The sequence below is a fragment of the Tympanuchus pallidicinctus genome, unplaced genomic scaffold (genome assembly GCF_026119805.1).
Source record: "Tympanuchus pallidicinctus isolate F22 unplaced genomic scaffold, pur_lepc_1.0 scaffold27, whole genome shotgun sequence".
Classification (NCBI taxonomy): domain Eukaryota; kingdom Metazoa; phylum Chordata; class Aves; order Galliformes; family Phasianidae; genus Tympanuchus; species Tympanuchus pallidicinctus.
The window spans coordinates 2,858,733-2,875,583 of NW_026294744.1; the positions used below are offsets into that span (position 1 = coordinate 2,858,733).

The 16,851-nt window shown below is 39.4% G+C and overlaps 1 protein-coding gene across 2 annotated transcripts in view; it reads left to right on the forward strand.

Moving 5' to 3' along the window:
• LRP6 (LDL receptor related protein 6) overlaps positions 1-16,851 on the forward strand; it is a 123,679-nt gene that overhangs the window by 45,136 nt on the left and 61,692 nt on the right. For both annotated transcript variants that reach the window (XM_052690445.1, XM_052690446.1), the window contains exon 3: positions 8,901-9,098. In XM_052690445.1, coding sequence (XP_052546405.1) covers positions 8,901-9,098 — 198 coding nt within the window. The remainder of the gene's footprint in view (positions 1-8,900; positions 9,099-16,851) is intronic.

The following is a 16,851-nucleotide window of genomic DNA, read 5'->3' on the forward strand; positions in this document are numbered from 1 at the left end:
TTTTTTTTCTTGAAGTCCTGAAGGACTACAGACATTTCTTCTTCTAAAGTCAAGAACTAGTTTAAGCAGCCAAATGCATATATGTGATACACCTTTTTCATGAACAATTTGTGTTTCTTATTTAATTTCACTTTTCCTCATCGGAAGAGTGGCAGTCCTGCTAGTGTGGAGCAGAGCGAGTCGAGTGCCAAGCTCTGCAGGGAGTACTGCAGAGCTGATGAGCTCCAGAGGATGCTGTGCCCTTGAAGCCTACCCTGGCTCTGAGGCTGGGTGGCTCTTTGGGTCCTTGTGGAGTTTAGAGGTTCTCAGGGACGCAAACGAGCATAATTGGAAAGTTGAAGCATCCACTGTGAAGGGCTTAACCAAATAATTGGCTGTCCCAATTAGGCAGCTGTTCTTCCCACAGAATAATGTTCGTGAAGGTAAATGATTGCCTGCCCTGCAAGGTGTCCCAATTAACTGCCTTAAAATCAGCTAAGTGCTGTTTATGGTATCCCTGCTCAATGAGTGAAACAGCTGTTGGCCGCGGCTTTAATGATGCTCCTGGCAGGGGTCTGGCTTCGTGCAAGATAGCGGGGCTGAAAGAATCCGTATCAGTGATGGGGAGCATCACAGATCAGAAGATTGCAAAGCCGATAGGTGCTGGACATGAATTTCTGTCTCAGTGTGAGTACTGTTGGAAATCACTGCTGAATTATAGTATTTAATCTCAGCATTTGTACTGTGCAAGCTTTTTTTTCTGCGTATAGGAAATAATCTACCCTCAGTGCACCTAGACTTTGAGCTTTATTGGAAAAGAAACCCTGTTCTTTACCGTGTTTGTTCATCTCTCAGAGTGGAATCAAGAAACGCTGTTTCCTTTCTTTTGCCATGGCAAAAATTTATAATTTGAAGCAAATGACAACTAGCAAGTTACAGCTGTACAGTGCATAGTGATTTCTGATGGTTTTGAAGAGGAAGTTTTTATAGCCTGTTTCACTTTACTTACAGGAGATGCCAAAATTCAAAAACAAATGAAAAAGCAACCAAAAAAAAACACCCATGAGTTTAAGAATGCACGGGAAAATGTTTGTAGGTTTAAGCTTTTCTTCTCATTGTTCTTAATATTTGTATGTGGTATACCTGTGTTTTAGTTTCAGCTGAGACAGGTTTTCTTCACAGTGTCTGGTATGGTGCTTTGTTTCTTCTCTAGAAGAAAAAAAATGTTGATAATGCACTGATGTTTATAGCTGCTGCTAAGCAGTGTTGTGCAGAGCCGAGGCCGTTCTCAGCAAAGGGCCCAATGAGCTGGAAGGGAACAGAATTAGGACAGCTGACTTAAACTGGCCAAAGGGAACATGCTATTCCATAGCATAAGACATAATGTGGAAAGAGTTTTGAAAGGGGTAGGGGTGCATCACTCTCTCTTCCACTGCTTGAGGGGCTAGTTGGTTGATGGGTAATCGTTTGTGCCCCACTTGTTGTATACGTCCATATATATGTGCATGTATATATATCTATAGTCATAAATATTTTCCTTTTGTCTATCTTACTAAATAAGTTTTCTCTCAACGCACAAGTTGGAATGCTTTTTTTTTTCTTTTTTCCTTGATTCTCTTCCCAGTTCCACTGGGAAGGAGAGTAGTGAGCAAATGACTGTGTGGTACTGAGCCACCTGCCTAATTACACGCAACAGTCATTTTGGCACCCAACGTGGGGCACAGAATGTTGAGATAACAGCAGATCTGGCCCTGGAGCATGTTAATACAGGGTTTTGTGGTAGTTTGATAATTGCTAGTCACTATGTTAATTGTTTCCCTATTTATACAGCTCTTTGAGTTTTTGTGGAACTATACTGTGTAGCACCTTCCTTGCTGTTTATTTTCCCTGATGCATTGTTTGTCACCTCTGAGGGTTGGATTAAGATTTTTTTTTTTTTTTTTTTGCTCGCTGTGTGGCCTTGGCTTATCTTATGATAAAACTGCCAGCTGAGAAATTACTGTTTTGTGTGTATTCAGCATTGCAGTCATTGTTAGGCTCTGATGGCATGTTGTTGATTCTATTAACGATTACACTCTTTTCTTTGTCTTTCGGGGAGTGTGGCTATGGAGGAGATAGAGGAGGATACTTTCCAGCAGTTCATCAGCCTCTTTTTCACTTTTCCTTCTTTCACTAGAGCTCAAGAGCTAGTTACATTAGCTCTTGGGAGTTATGAATATCCGTGGGAAATTCAATCTACCATGTTCCTATTGCTATTTGTTGTGAATGTGTTTCGTGACATTATTTAAGAATGTCACCCAGATACCTGCCCTGAGGTGGGATAGTTCTGAGTTGTAGGAAGTGTGGGATTGTTTGGGCAGGTATCTAAAGTAGTGGGCACCCCCAGTGGTTTGGAACTTCACCTCTGAACAACTGAATCCTGACAAACTAGTAGAATATTTGGAAAAGATCTGCTGTTGCCTTGGCAATCCTAAAGAGGCACAAACCACTGCAGTGTGCTGGATCTGGACTATGCCACTGAGATCTTTTCAACATTGTTCAGTATTCTCAAGGGGAAGAGAATACTTCTGGATCTGATAAAAATGTAATAGAATACCCAACTACTGTGATAGATGCTTATTTCTAGCTCAGTGGGACTGTGACACTTCAGGCCATCAAGGAATAGAGATGCAACCTATAAATGGGCTCAGGACTGAAGGGTGGCCTTGACTATGGACGCTCTTGCACAGGTTATCCATAAGTGTGAAACATGTGCTATAGTTAAGCAAGCCAAGTGGAATAAAACCTCTTTGGTACAGAGGATGATGACTGAAATACGAATATGGGGGGACGTGGCAGGTGGATTATATCACACTTCCACAAATTTGTCTTGACAAATGGCATGCGCTTACAATTGTGAGAGCAACCATTGGATGACTGCCATTGTCTGAAATAGTATCCTGAGTCTTGAAAAGCAGCTCTTGTGGGGACATGGCACCCCAGAAAGAATTGAGTCAGACAGCAAATGGGTGATGAACAATTGTTTGTGCATCACCTGTTATATACACTCATATATATAGATAGATACAGATAAATTGTCATTAACTATTATCCTTTTTCTTTTCTTTACCTTAGTAAATAGGTTTATCTCAACTCATGAGTTCTAATATTTTTCCCTCCAATTCTCTCCCCCATCCCACTGGGAAGGGAGGGAGTGAGAGAGTGTGTGGTGCCGAGCCACCTGCTGAGTTGAACCACAACGAACTGTATAAGATAAACATTTTCACAATTTTTCATTAAAGGAGTAATGAACACTCTGGACCACAGTCAAATAAAACATCATACCTACTGATGCTGAAGACCGTTCCTCTTTTCTGCTTGATGGACCTTAATTCTCTGAGGGGGAGCTGCAATGTTTCTTGACACGAGCACCTAATATTAAAATTAACCATGATAAATAAAGTAGTTATTCTGTTAATTTTTATAACAGCTCACAACTATTTATGAAGTCTTACTATTAAAGTCTGATGTGCATGGCTTTTAACAGTAAGATGAAAAATCTTAAGGTTATTTAATTAAAACAATTTTTTTAAAAATAAAATCATTAGTTACTGAAATAGAAAAAAGAAATGTAGATACTCAGAATCACTTTTAATATGATGTGGTACTATTTTTATTAGATTAGTGTCATGGAGTTGACCAGATCAATCTATGTCCATGACAGGGGCGACAGGCCTCTGCCCTCCCCCACCACCCCAGTCCCACAAAAATGGGAAGGAAGGAAGGGAGGAAAAGAGCAGCGGCAACAATCTATGGAGGAAAACTTATTTTACTATAATATTGGAATGCAAGATAACACAATCTATACAATTTAATTGAAATTGAGATTAATAAATCAGACAAGATGAGAGAGTTCCCGGGAGCGAGTCAAACCTGAACAGCTTGGAACGGCCAGGAAAGCACCCTCCAGCAGCCACTGCCAGGCAGCAAGAGAGCGCCCCCCCCACCTGGAAGGGCCAGATCCCGTGACTGCTGTAATGTACAGGGATAGGTACTGGGATTGGGGCAGTGACACTTTAATGCCCCGTACACTACATGATGTTTTGATGTGGAATACTGAAACCCAAAAAACAAAAAACAAAAACAAAAAAACATAGAACCATGACATTCCACCTCTTATTCTACATCGTTACATCATGCTTAAAATATATATACATATATACAAAGAAAAAAAATGATTAAAATGCATTACACACACATGGTTATATGCATATATATAGAATTAGTAACTGCACTCCCCCGGCATCAAGTTTCCTTGTGGTACACACTGAACATCCCCATTCTTCTGCATTACCCACCAAGTGGATCCTGGTCCCTGTGCAAAAACTGTACCACGGAGATGTTTGCCCTTTCTAGAAGCTGGAAGAACCCAAACTGCCTTTCCTAACATGTTCTTCACATGTACAACAGGGACTTTATCTCCCTCTACGCTATGTAGGGAACTGGATTGGTTAGGACCATCACGATTGATAGATCCTCTGGTATTGACTAACCAGGTAGCTTCTGCCAAATGCTTCTCCCAGTGCTTAAATGTTCCGCCACCCAGTGCTTTTAGCATCATTTTTGACAATCCATTGTATCGTTCAATTTTACCAGAGGCTGGTGCATGATAGGGAATATGGTAAATCCACTCGATGCCATGATCTTTGGCCCAAGTATTTACAAGAGAATTTTTGAAATGAGTCCCATTATCTGACTTAATTCTTTCCGGGGTGCCATGTCGCCACAGGACTTGTTTCTCAAGCCCTAATATGGTGTTTCGGGCGGTAGCATGGGGTACTGCATATGTTTCGAGCCACCCAGTGGTTGCCTCCACCATAGTAAGCACATAATGCTCACCATTGCGAGATCGTGGTAAGGTGATATAATCAACCTGCCATGCCTCCCCATATTTGTACTTTTGCCATCGCCCTTCCTCCCAGAGAGGTTTCATCCTCTTGGCTTGTTTGATGATGGCACATGTTTCACAGTTATGAATAACCTGTGCAATGGCATCCATAGTTGAGTCCACCCCTCGGTCTCTAGCCCATTTGTATGTTGCATCTCTCCCTTGATGACCTGAGGTCTCATGGGTCCACCGAGCCAGAAATAATTCACCCTTGTTCTGCCAGTCCAGGTCTATTTGAGCCACCTCAATTCTGGCTGCTCGGTCTACCTGATGGTTGTTTTGCTGTTCTTCAGTAGCACATGAGCATCTACATGACGCACCTTCACAACCATATTCTTTGTTCGGGCAGCAATGTCTTTCCACAGTTCAGCAGCCCAAATAGGTTTACCCCTTCTTTGCCAGTTATTTTGCTCCCACTGCTGTAACCACCCCCATAAGGCATTTGCCACCATCCATGAGTCAGTGTAGAGATAGAGCATTGGCCACCTCTCCCGTTCAGCAACATCTAAGGCCAGCTGGACAGCTTTTACCTCTGCAAATTGGCTTGATTCTCCTTTCCCTTCAGTGGCTTCTGCAACTTGTCGTGTGGGGCTCCACACAGCAGATTTCCATCTGCGATGCTTTCCCACAATACGACACGATCCATCTGTGAACAGGGCATATTTCTTTTCATTCTCTGGTAGTTCATTGTATGGTGGGGCCTCTTTAGCATGAGCTATTTCTTCTCCTGGTGGTGTTCCAAACTTTTTACCTTCAGGCTAGTCCATGATGACCTCTAGGATTCCTGGACGGCTGAGGTTCCCCATCCGTGCTTGTTGTGTAATCAGTGCAATCCACTTACTCCAAGTGGCATCAGTAGCATGATGGGTGGAGGGAACCTTTCCCTTAAACATCCAGTTCAGCACTGGCAGTCGAGGTGCCAGAAGGAGCTGTGTGTCAGTACCGACTACTTCAGAAGCAGCCCGAACCCCTCAAAACAAAAAAACATTGAACCATGACAATTAGAGAGAGATTTGACTCTCTCTCTGGGTTCTCTGGAGATCACCTAGTCCAACACGGCTTCTAGAGCAGGTTCCCTAACTAGGTTGCACAGAGAAGCTTTCAGGCAGGTTTTGAATATTTCCAGAGAAGTAGACTTCACAACCTCTCTGGGGAGCTTGTTCCTTATTGGTGAATGTCTTGCTGTAGCCTGTAGGCTTTGCTTTGTTGTTGTTGTTTTTGATTGTTTTTAATTAAGTGTTAATTAAATATGTTTGAAGGGGAGGGAGAAAGATCCTTAGCTTTTCTGTATGGCTCTGTGTGGCTCACTTACCAACCATTATGTAATCTTACAAGAATCTGAGGCATCCAGAAGAGAGAACTGGCACTAGACGGATGTGAGTAGTTTGATGTTACTCGCAAAAATGATTTGAGATCTCTGTAGAAAAATCTGCTGGCACCTCTGCAATAATAAAAGTTTACAGCTGTGTCCATCTGTACTCTGGCTGTTGGCCAGGTCTCCTTATAGTAATCACAGGTAGCTTCAAGCATGGTTTGAGGGGGGATGGGGCTGCATTTCTTATAGCTGTTTTAAACACTTCTTCTCGTCTCCTCTGGCTCCCACACCCTGTGCCACTTGCTCAGCTGTTGTGGGGAAGTGCTTGTACTTTCTGAATAAGAAACTGAAATTGGGAACTTAGCGAGTGTTGCTGGCCCCTGATTTAAGCAGCTGTAGAGGCCTCCAGCCTGTGTACAAGTGGAAGTGCTTGTAGACCACTGCAGCGCACTGGAGATCATTCAGAGTGATAGCTGATTATTTTAGCCCAAACCTGTTCCTTGAATCCTTTTTGCTCCATAGCCACGTAAGCACTGTATTGCAAGCAAGAGATGATCTCTCCAGGAGGCTGCTGTTACTGAAAAAAGATGGTTTTCAAACTATCACCTGGATTGCTTTGACAGTGATGAAAAACCCAGTTTCCTGAGTGAAACACAGCTTTGATGCCATTAGCTGGAGCATGATCGGTTCCAAAGGTTTTTAATGTAGACATTAGAACCATGGGATTTAAGCAGAGTGGTGGTTAACAGAAAGAAGATAGTAGAAAAAGCTGTGGCAGAAATGGAGCAGAGGCCATCAGAGCTGAATGGAAGCGCTGCAGAATCTTAAAACAAATGCTATGTGCATGTGGCCTCCTCTGACAAATAAAACGTGGCTGGTTTTATGTAGTCTGGGAAGACTACTTTGTGGCTAGACTTCCCTTACCTGTTTTTCTCTTCATTAATTGTACTGTGTGTGAGAGGTGAGAGAGAGACAGGGAAGAAGGCAAGGCTATACAGCAACTAATGAGCTTTCTGTTTCAGCCTGAAAAATCAGTCTAGCAGGGTGGCTAGGACCTTGGAACCTATTAACCTTGAAGAAGTATCAGGAAGTCTGGGGCATGACAAGTTGGGGTAAAGAAGAGCCTTTTAAAAGAAGTTTAAAAATATTTCTTCCTTATTGTCCCTTCTTCCTCACACGTGCTATTTGGAGAAGTGCTGTGTGACTTCTAAAACTTTTTGAGTCTGTAGTTTTTTTTACTGCGCAGCTTGACCAGGCAACTTGCTACTGTGCTGCCTATCTGAAGATCATTTGTTTTTTTTCTTCTTCATGGCAGGAAAATGATTTCTCTATAGCATTCATTCATGACTGCGGCAGTCTCAAATGCTCTCTCTCTGTGCCATACAGGTATATTTCTCCATAAAGAATGACTCACTTGTATTAAATAGAACAACATTTGTTTTCATCAGCTGCATTTCTGTCCACAGATAGTCTGTTTGTTTTAATGCACAGCTGTAGACATGGATTAAGGGGAAAAAGATGACATGGAATTTCCTGACTTTTTTTTTTTTTAAATAAATCTTTGCCAAGAATAACTTCATCTGCAAATGTTGCTTAAATGTGTTGCACATTTGCTTTTCTTTAAAGGATGGGTGGCCAGGCCTCTTCACATGTGGGCACCATATAGTTGACATTTTGTTGTTGTGTGACAATCTGGGTTAGTTTAAAGCTTCAGACCTTTCCAAGTCTGGGTTGTTTTGACTGAGCCAGGTTAAGGAACACAGATACAGGCAGGTATGCCAGCAGATGACATAGGGTTAAGAAAAACAACTTAGAACAGTAGACTTTTGTCTGCCCAGCTGCAACAACATAACATAGCAAGCTTCGCTGGCACACTTTGTCTAATCTGTTTATATTACAAATTGTTTTTGTTTAGTGTTGCATTATGTTAACAACTCAGAAGTAAACCAATCTTCTACCACCTGCAGAAAAAGAAGGAATACTATTCCTCCTCCACAGTGTACAGTCTTAATGATGTGGTTTCCCTTGCTTAAGTTCAGTCTTACACACAACCAGATAAATTCCCTTCTCTCATACATTTCCAAGTAATGACCCTTACTCAATCTTAAAAGATTTTACAGAGCTATGTCCATTCAGTGTGTGAAAACTATACTTCTAAATGTGTTGACTTAGCTGCCTTTCTGTGGATTTCTCTGGAGGAAAAAAAAAGAATGTGAGTTGGTCTTCCATCAAATCTGCTTAACTGTTTATGTACATCTGCTAAGATGTTGGGTATAAACCTTTCTTTGCCATGCCCCCCACATTGACTCTTGTTAAAGAGATTATTTCATGATAGTCTGCAATATCCATCTTTTCTGTTTAATGTTGATTATTGTCAAGATCTGTGGGATATGCCTACCTATCTTAGCTGACTTGAGGAAAGAAAGAGATGCTTGGAAGTATAATGTGACATAGTACTGCGGATTTGTTTTTTTTCTCCTTCATTTTCTAAAGTGATAGGTGTTTTGTTTTTTTTTATTCCCAGGTCATATGTACCTTACCCAGTAAAATAGAGCTCCAGAAACACTGGCATTGTAGAATAAAGATAGCTTTCACCTTAATGAAAATGGTATTAAATGTTCCAATAGTAGATTTATACTTATGCTTTCTTTATTTTTTCTGTTTTTAAAATAATTATAGGTTCATGTATTGGACAGACTGGGGAGAAGTGCCAAAGATAGAACGTGCTGGGATGGATGGTTCAAGCCGCTCCATTATAGTCAACACGGACATTTATTGGCCAAATGGACTCACATTGGATTATGAAGAACAGAAACTTTATTGGGCAGATGCTAAACTGAATTTCATCCACAAATCAAATCTTGATGGAAGTCATCGGTAAGAAGTTTTTATTTGATCTATGTAATTCTAATTAAGCAATGTCTAAAGGACAAGCACAACCTTATAAGCTCTGTTGCAAAGTATTGGCACGTTAATACTTGCTAAATTTTAAGCTAGCTAGGGCTATCAGATGCTTTTATCCTTCCCCAGACTCCCCCTTTCCAAAACCATGATGTTGAATGTGCGTTCCTCTTTGAGACATCTTGTAACTCACTAGGTTTCATCTCAGAACTAGAGAAATGAATTTGTGAGTGCTATTCTTAATTAGGTAAGACTATTAGCAGAAATTTCTGATTTTCTTAAGTTTTCTGTTTGGTCTCCTTTCCCTTTGTTACTGTAGTATTCAGAAATGCAGAGAATAATAGGAAAAAATAGATCATTGTATACAAATCTTTTAGTTTCTTGAATCCTAGGAGTTGGGAAATACATGGAAAACAATCTTTACAGAGACTATTCTAGAATGACTGGATTTTTTTTCCCCTCTAATACTTCTGTAATTATGATGTAATCCTTTCTGATCCAGTCACAGCTACTTCTTAATTAAAAATTCAACTGGTGCTTGATATATATACATTTATCCTTAGTTTGGGGTGTAACCCTCTTAATTACACAAGACCTGTGTCAATACTGTTCACATACACAAATGAATTGCATTTAGTTTTTGCCCAGTTATCACAGGGATACGATATTTGAAATGATCCTTTACTAATTCTTGTGTTGCTTCATCTGGTTTATCTAAACATTAACTAGCATTTCTTATGCTCTTCATTCTGACATTTTAGTGACTTCTTTTAGGCAAACATCTGCCACAAAAAATTAGTCTCCCCTAAAACCCTTTAGTCAGCAAGATAGGTGTTTTTTTGATAGGTTGACTGGTTTGTACAAACATAGGCAACATGCATGAAACATCCACTGTGTTTATGTGGTACTAACTTTGAACTCTTATAGGACTTGAAAATTTGAAATGGAGTGATTATGAGCCCAGGCATGTATCAGAACTTCAAAAAGACTCATCTCAGCTGAACTGATTGCATGCAGGGCTCAGAGTGACTGCTTGCCACCTGAAAAATTGCAGGCCAAATGTGAGCCCCTCACACAAATACAAAATACTCACAGTTGGTGCACAGGCAAAATAAACAAAAATAAAACAAGTCAGACTCCAAACAGTAATAACAGTGAGAAGAAAATACAACTCCAAAATGACCACCTATATGATCACACCTCATCAAACCACATAATGTATTTGTCCCACAAGATACTTAGGTGACTTGTTTCCATCTCGAGTCACCCTTTTTGTGCTCTCCTATTTACTGGGCAGGGAAAGAACCATTTTATTACAACAACATGCTGCTGCAGTTTGGCTGATACCCTTTCCAATAGTGTGTGCGTATCAGGCTCTGCATTAAATTGTACTGCTTTTGCTAGCACCTGCTGGAAAGCAATGCATGATGTAGAAATGATTTTTGAAATGGTAATTGTGTAAAAAGAGTCCACTGACCAAAATCGATACCACCACCATCCAAATCTATATTTATGCTTTTCCCACAAAGCACAAACCTCCCTGTCTTATCTGGGGTCTCCAGTCTTTCCAGCTCCACAGCTACCTCGGTATTTCCTGCAGTCACTGCTGCATTTTCAGTCTTTTGCTTCAGACTCCTTTGTAGTTCTTCCTTCTCTGATAGCCTATTGCACAACAGTGTAAACATGCTTTTGGTATTTTGTTTTTATTGTAAATGTGTTTGTTATGTTCCCTATCTTTGGCTAACCTTGAAGTGATTCTTTCTAAAAACGAGGGCATTAAGGTGCTGATCTTCCTTGGAATAAGGGGCTGCACAACCTTGTCTTTCTGCAGTGAGCTATAACTAGTAGTTGTGCCTCGTGACACAGCTGTAAAGTCACCTGGATCATTTACCTCACTCTGGAGTTAGTAAATAAATAATAAAGACCTGGATAGAAAAGTAATTTAGATTTTAGATATACTCATTATTTTTTATGTATTCATTAAGAAGAAAATAATTTATCTAGTATTTAAATGTATTTTTTTAACTGGTACCAAAATTTATCTGTAATATTTCTGGGATCATGCTAGTATGTTACCATTTGAGAGAGAAGGAGAGCATTGTCTTTAGAGAGGAAAGTGCATATGACTTCCCTTACGTACTCAGAAGCACACACCATTTCTAACAGCATCTGTTTTTCCCTAGGCATCTGAGAAAGTTCTGAAGATTCAGAAAGCTATCAATATTTCTATCCAGGTTTTTTGTTTTTTTTGTTTTAAATTATTCTTTGCAATTACATCATTGGGAAAAATGGAAAGAATTGCAGAAGTCAAGCTGTTCTACAGTGAGTTTTTGTGTGCTATTTTTTTCTCTGCTGTGACCTCTTAGCCTCTGTCTATCTTGAGGAGGAAAGAAAAAGAGATCTTCTGGGGCTGTTTAAAGTGATTCTACTTTGTTACATTTTGCCTTTCAGTTACCCAATAAAAATTACCCTTTTCAATATGGTATTTTACAACGGCTAATTCTGTATTTTGCCTCTTATCTCATTACTTTATCCAACTTTATCAATAACTGATTATCTAACATTAAAAGATTTTTTCCACGTCTGCCAACAAAACAGCTCTTGAGATCTTCCTTCTAAGCTTTATAAGAAAAAAAAAAGATAACCCAAAGCCAAAAACCAACACATTACCCTTTCAATCTGTTCTCCTAGTTACCCTCACACCCCAGTGTTCATGGGAGAAAAAAAGATCTGCTGTTATATCAATCCCTCCACCACAACAGCAGTCCCTATAGTTTCTGTCTACATGTTCCCTGTGCAGGCTTATTTTTACTTGCTCCTCCTTTCTATCCCTACCCATTACTCCCTGTATTGTTTCACCCAGGCCTATCCCCTGCTTCCTGGCTGTGTCCCCTATGCACTCCTGCTGACAGCTGGACACAGTGCTCTTGGGCAGCTTATTTGATATGATTTCAGCTCTTCCTGTGTTCGAGTGGGTTGAATATAGCGGGTGGTGGTCCCTTGCATCTGTACAGTCATCCATGTGTTAAAGAAAACTTTGTAAAAATTGTATTAAAAAACAAACAAAAGAATGAGGTTTTTGATTCTCCATATTCCCAAAGGATTGACTAAGAGATGCAAAACATATGGGATAGGAAGGTTGGGGAGATGTATGCTTAACAAACACACTCAGAATGATCATGATCTTATTTTTATATGAAATGATATCAAAGTGTGATTAGGCCAGTTTTATTTCCCATCACCACCTTTAAAATCCCTTTTTTAAACTGAAGAGTCACTTCACTTAAGAATGGGGAATGACAGGAATACCATCACTTACTGCGTAGTCTAACTTGAAACATACACTTTGGTTTCCTAGCTCATTTTTATGATTTTGAACTTCATTTTTAACTCATTATTCTAGCTGATGTTTCTATTTTTATAAATGAAGTTTATTTTTTTTTGAGTTGCTAGCAAAATTACTCCTGCTTAAAACAGATATTTTTTTTAATCTTTGTGAAGTGTCACTAGTTCTTTTTCTGCTTTACCTTCTGTCAGCATGTCAGGGAAAACATATTTCTGGAAGACGGAGCCATTGAAGAAATAAAAAAGACTTGTTATTAAAAGACACATAGTTTCATAAGATGTGCAGTGTTCTGGATCTGACTAGATTTGGTAACTTAGCAAAGGAAGCAGATGAGTAACGATAAGTTTCAAGTTGTTTGTAGTGTTGCTCAATGTGAAAGCTTAGTGTAGAGCAGTGTAACATGAGTTTTAATTGCTTTTGTGGAAGTGGGAAAGTTACCAGTAAATAACATTGCTACATCAAAAAAGTATTTCAAACAGTTCAAAGGAAACTGCTTTTGTGATTTGGATAGTGAGTGAAAATATGATGTAAATAGGTAAGGATTTTAATTAGTGTCACTGAGATAAATTCTGAAGTATTGAGATTCAGACAGCTTCCTAATATTTGGAATGAGTGAAAGGGAAATATTCTTGACATACTTCTATATCTGAGAGAAATAACTTCTTTTGTCTTTTTATTTCTGTAGTCTGATTATCATGTGTCAACACCTCGCACTACACAAGAATTAAAGTTTAAAGATGTATGTGTGAGAGAAGGCCGTTTATATGCATGGATGCTTGGCTTCTAACATGCAAAGGTCTGGATAGTGGCAGAGCAAAGTAGGCAGGTGGTAGGAATATGCAGGGGGATAAACAGAGTAGCCTGGACTTGTCACCTCTTTGGATAGGACCTTGGTAATCTTTTGCTAGAGCCTGTGAGCTTCTGCATCAAAATGAAGAGACACCATGACAGTATTGGCATCAGCACTCAGCAAATGTGTGGCAGGGTCGTAAATTCATGAGGAAATCTGCACAGCAAATTTTACAGTGATCTGTGCTAGCCCTAGGACTTACTAACATGGCTACTCAAGGGACGGACTCAGAGTAAGGAGGAAGAACACAGTGGCTGATGACTAATGCTCTTGGTTTGCCAGCGAGAGAAAGGAGCAAGCAGTTTTTCATGTCAGAATGTAATTAAAAAATGAAATTGGTGCACACAGGAGATGTGGGGCTTTTTTCTTTCCTTCTTTCTTTCTTTCTTTCTTTTTTTTTCCTGCTCTTGCCCTGCTCTTATCAGAGTGAACAGTTGCTTTTTGTGGGACTAATTAAACAAAACTGGATTGCAGATAGCTCTCCTGTGAGTAAAGTATCCAAGATAGGTTGGCCTGCGAAGGCAGCTCTTGAATTAATTTCTTTTCCTTTACCCTGCAGCAGCAGTTCTAATTAATAAGTTAACACATTACTGGCTGAAGGGAAATGCACTTACAAGGTCCCCCAGGAAGTGTTTGTGTATAATGAGATGGGTTTTGAGGCCACTGTAAGAAAACATACTTACAAAAACTGTTATAGGGCTGGGAAACTTTTGCAATGAGGTAAATGTTAAATTTGCACTCAAGCATTGATATTTATTTCCTGTTTTTAAGCATCGGATCAAATTGTCTGCCAGATCGCAAATTCGATGAAAAGCTGAGAACGTTGTGTCCCTGAATTTGGAAGGATTTCTCTTTTGTTGTGCATAATGTGTGCAGTATATGACCTTATGCGCAGGGAATAAAATACTGTGCTTTGTCTATATCTTTATGTATATTTCTGTGAGACAGAAGTGTTTAATGCTTTCATTCATCAAGGTGAAATCAGTCTATGGTGGTAAGTCTGTCTGTTTCAATACCTCATCACTGCAGGACAGTGCAGAAGACAAATAGTGCTCTAATTAAAGATGCTAGAGAAGCCTGCCTAAGCAGAAGTAATTAAATTATTTGGAAACAGTGAAAGGGTGAATTTCTTGGTTCTTCTCCAAGGCTTTTGAAATAAAATACTGGGAAGATGTAGCTTCAAAATGTCTGTGGCTGGCTGATGTGCATGTAGGCATAGGTTACACGTGTGTTGTATGTAGCTGGAGTCACTATGTCATGGATCTGCATATTTGTAGACACTTAATAAAAATACACAGTGCAAAGGGATTAGCCACAGTTCATCAGAGCTGCTTCTAAGACAGAACAGTGCATGCAGTGTTAGCTCACGATCATAGCAGCTGTGGGTTTATGCAGCCCATATAGCACCTTGCAGCCAGTGGATCTACCTACACACTGTCTCCCAGACTCCATCACTTCATCCTGCAGCTTTCCAGTCTCCTTTACTGCTGCAGAGGCCTTTAAACTACATTGCATGTCATGATGGTGTTTGACTGAAAAACGACCCACACAATTGACTCAACCACAGTCTTACATCTGATTGACTTTAAGGACAAGTGGGATTTGAAGCTAGGCTTGTTATTTGCTGTGTGGCAATTGCAGCTTAAAGAAGAGGCAAAAGAAAAAAGTATTTTGGTTTTAAAAGATATTTTTGTACCCCACGAGTAACGTTTTCTGTCTACTTTCTTAGGTAATGAGAATAAAGCTTGTATTCTAGTAGGAGTATTTGAGCAAGGATTCAAGTTGAAATTCTAGCTTAGTTTTCCAAGTTTGTTTTTGTTTAGTTGGTAGAAGAGGAAACCTTGTACTTCTAAGGAAACTGGATCTCCCTGCCCTGCCTTGTGGCAGCTGTGGTGTTGGGATGTTCAGTTCTCTGTTGGGTGTTCATCCTGCCTCACCTGACTCTGCAGGATCCTCCGAGCACTTTGACCACTTGCTATTATTTCCCATTTTTAATCAATGATAGCTTTGTAATTCTGGGGATTTCCTGAATGCTGTGATGTTAAATGCTCTCTAGATGGAGAGAAACATTTTCTGCAAAACATTATAATTTGCAGTGTGCAAACATGTCCATAATATGCTGTCTTTTAATATATAATGAATGTTAAAAGCGAGGTTTAGAAAGCAAGCCTTTCTTTTTATAATTCTCTATGAAGAAAGGTAGGATGGAAATTCCAATGTAACAGCTTTTTTTTTCAGATAAGAATGTAGCCCACAGGTACTTTTAACTAAAAATTGACCTGGTGTAGTGTAAGAAGAAAAATAAATGAAAATTTAGTAGATGCTGATATGAGCATCTCTGAAAAGCTTTTTCAACAGTATGTAGGTTAATATATAAGCTTTCACCTGTAGATTGTTTAAAGTTCCAGCTTTTCATATTGTATTTCTATTGAATGTCAATATGGTAAATATAATGACAAAAAAAAATTGTGTTAGATAGCATTTTTCCTTATTTTCAGAAATTCAGTGTTCAACACATGTGTAAGTGCCAGCAAGGATGTGTCCTGTCTGAATAAAACTGGCATAAGAAAACTCAGTAGGAAAGTTAAACAGTGCTAGTATTTCCTCTGCTCATTTTTACTGCTATTAGCACATCATATTATGAGCCACAAATGAAAACTTAAGTGTTTGCTTAATGTTATGCTCCTGTCCCAGTTCTTCACTGCTTATAACTCTAATCTTCAGTAATTATAGGGGTTGCATAGTACATTTCATTAATGTATTTCTTAATTTTGCAGGCGTAATTAATCTGTTGCAAATCTTTTAGCAAACAGTATGGAAGTATACCTTTGTTAGTAATGTATTGGATCCTTCTTTATTTCTCCCATTCAGTGATTCTCTGATAGCCCGAAAAGCAGTGACTGGCATTAATTCTTCAGGTTACCGAAAAAGAGATGCTTAGGTAACATGTGCAGTGGAGGAAGTGTGTATGTATGTATGTATATGTTAATATATGTCGTTAAAAGAGACATATGGAAAATATGTGTATAGAAATATAAATGTTTATGTTAGTGCATTAATGCATATATTTAAGGGAATATTTATATATTTGCTTGCATTTTCCATGTAAGCGTACTTTCCTGTTGGAGAATTGGATTAGCTTTTATGAAATTAAAGCATCTCAGATGAGTGGAAATGCTCAAACTTCAGGCATTTCTGCTCTTTCTGCCCATTTGGCGTGGTGGCTGATGGTTGTCTCAGGCTGTGGATGTGTATTCCACTACAGAACTTACCCCACTGATGAGCAAGGTTACTGTGACAAGACTGCCCTCAGATGCTCAGCAGCATCTCTTGACCAGAGGCTACAGTATTCTCAGGCTGCATAACTGAATTGCCCATGTGCACAGGGCCTAACTGCATGGTTCATTTATTTTTTTTCATTTACTCTTACATCTTTACAACCATGCTCATTTTTAATAAGAGAAATGTAAAAGAGAGCTATAATAAAGATTTCTCTTTTTCTCACTCTTTAGCATTGAGAATATAGCAGTAAG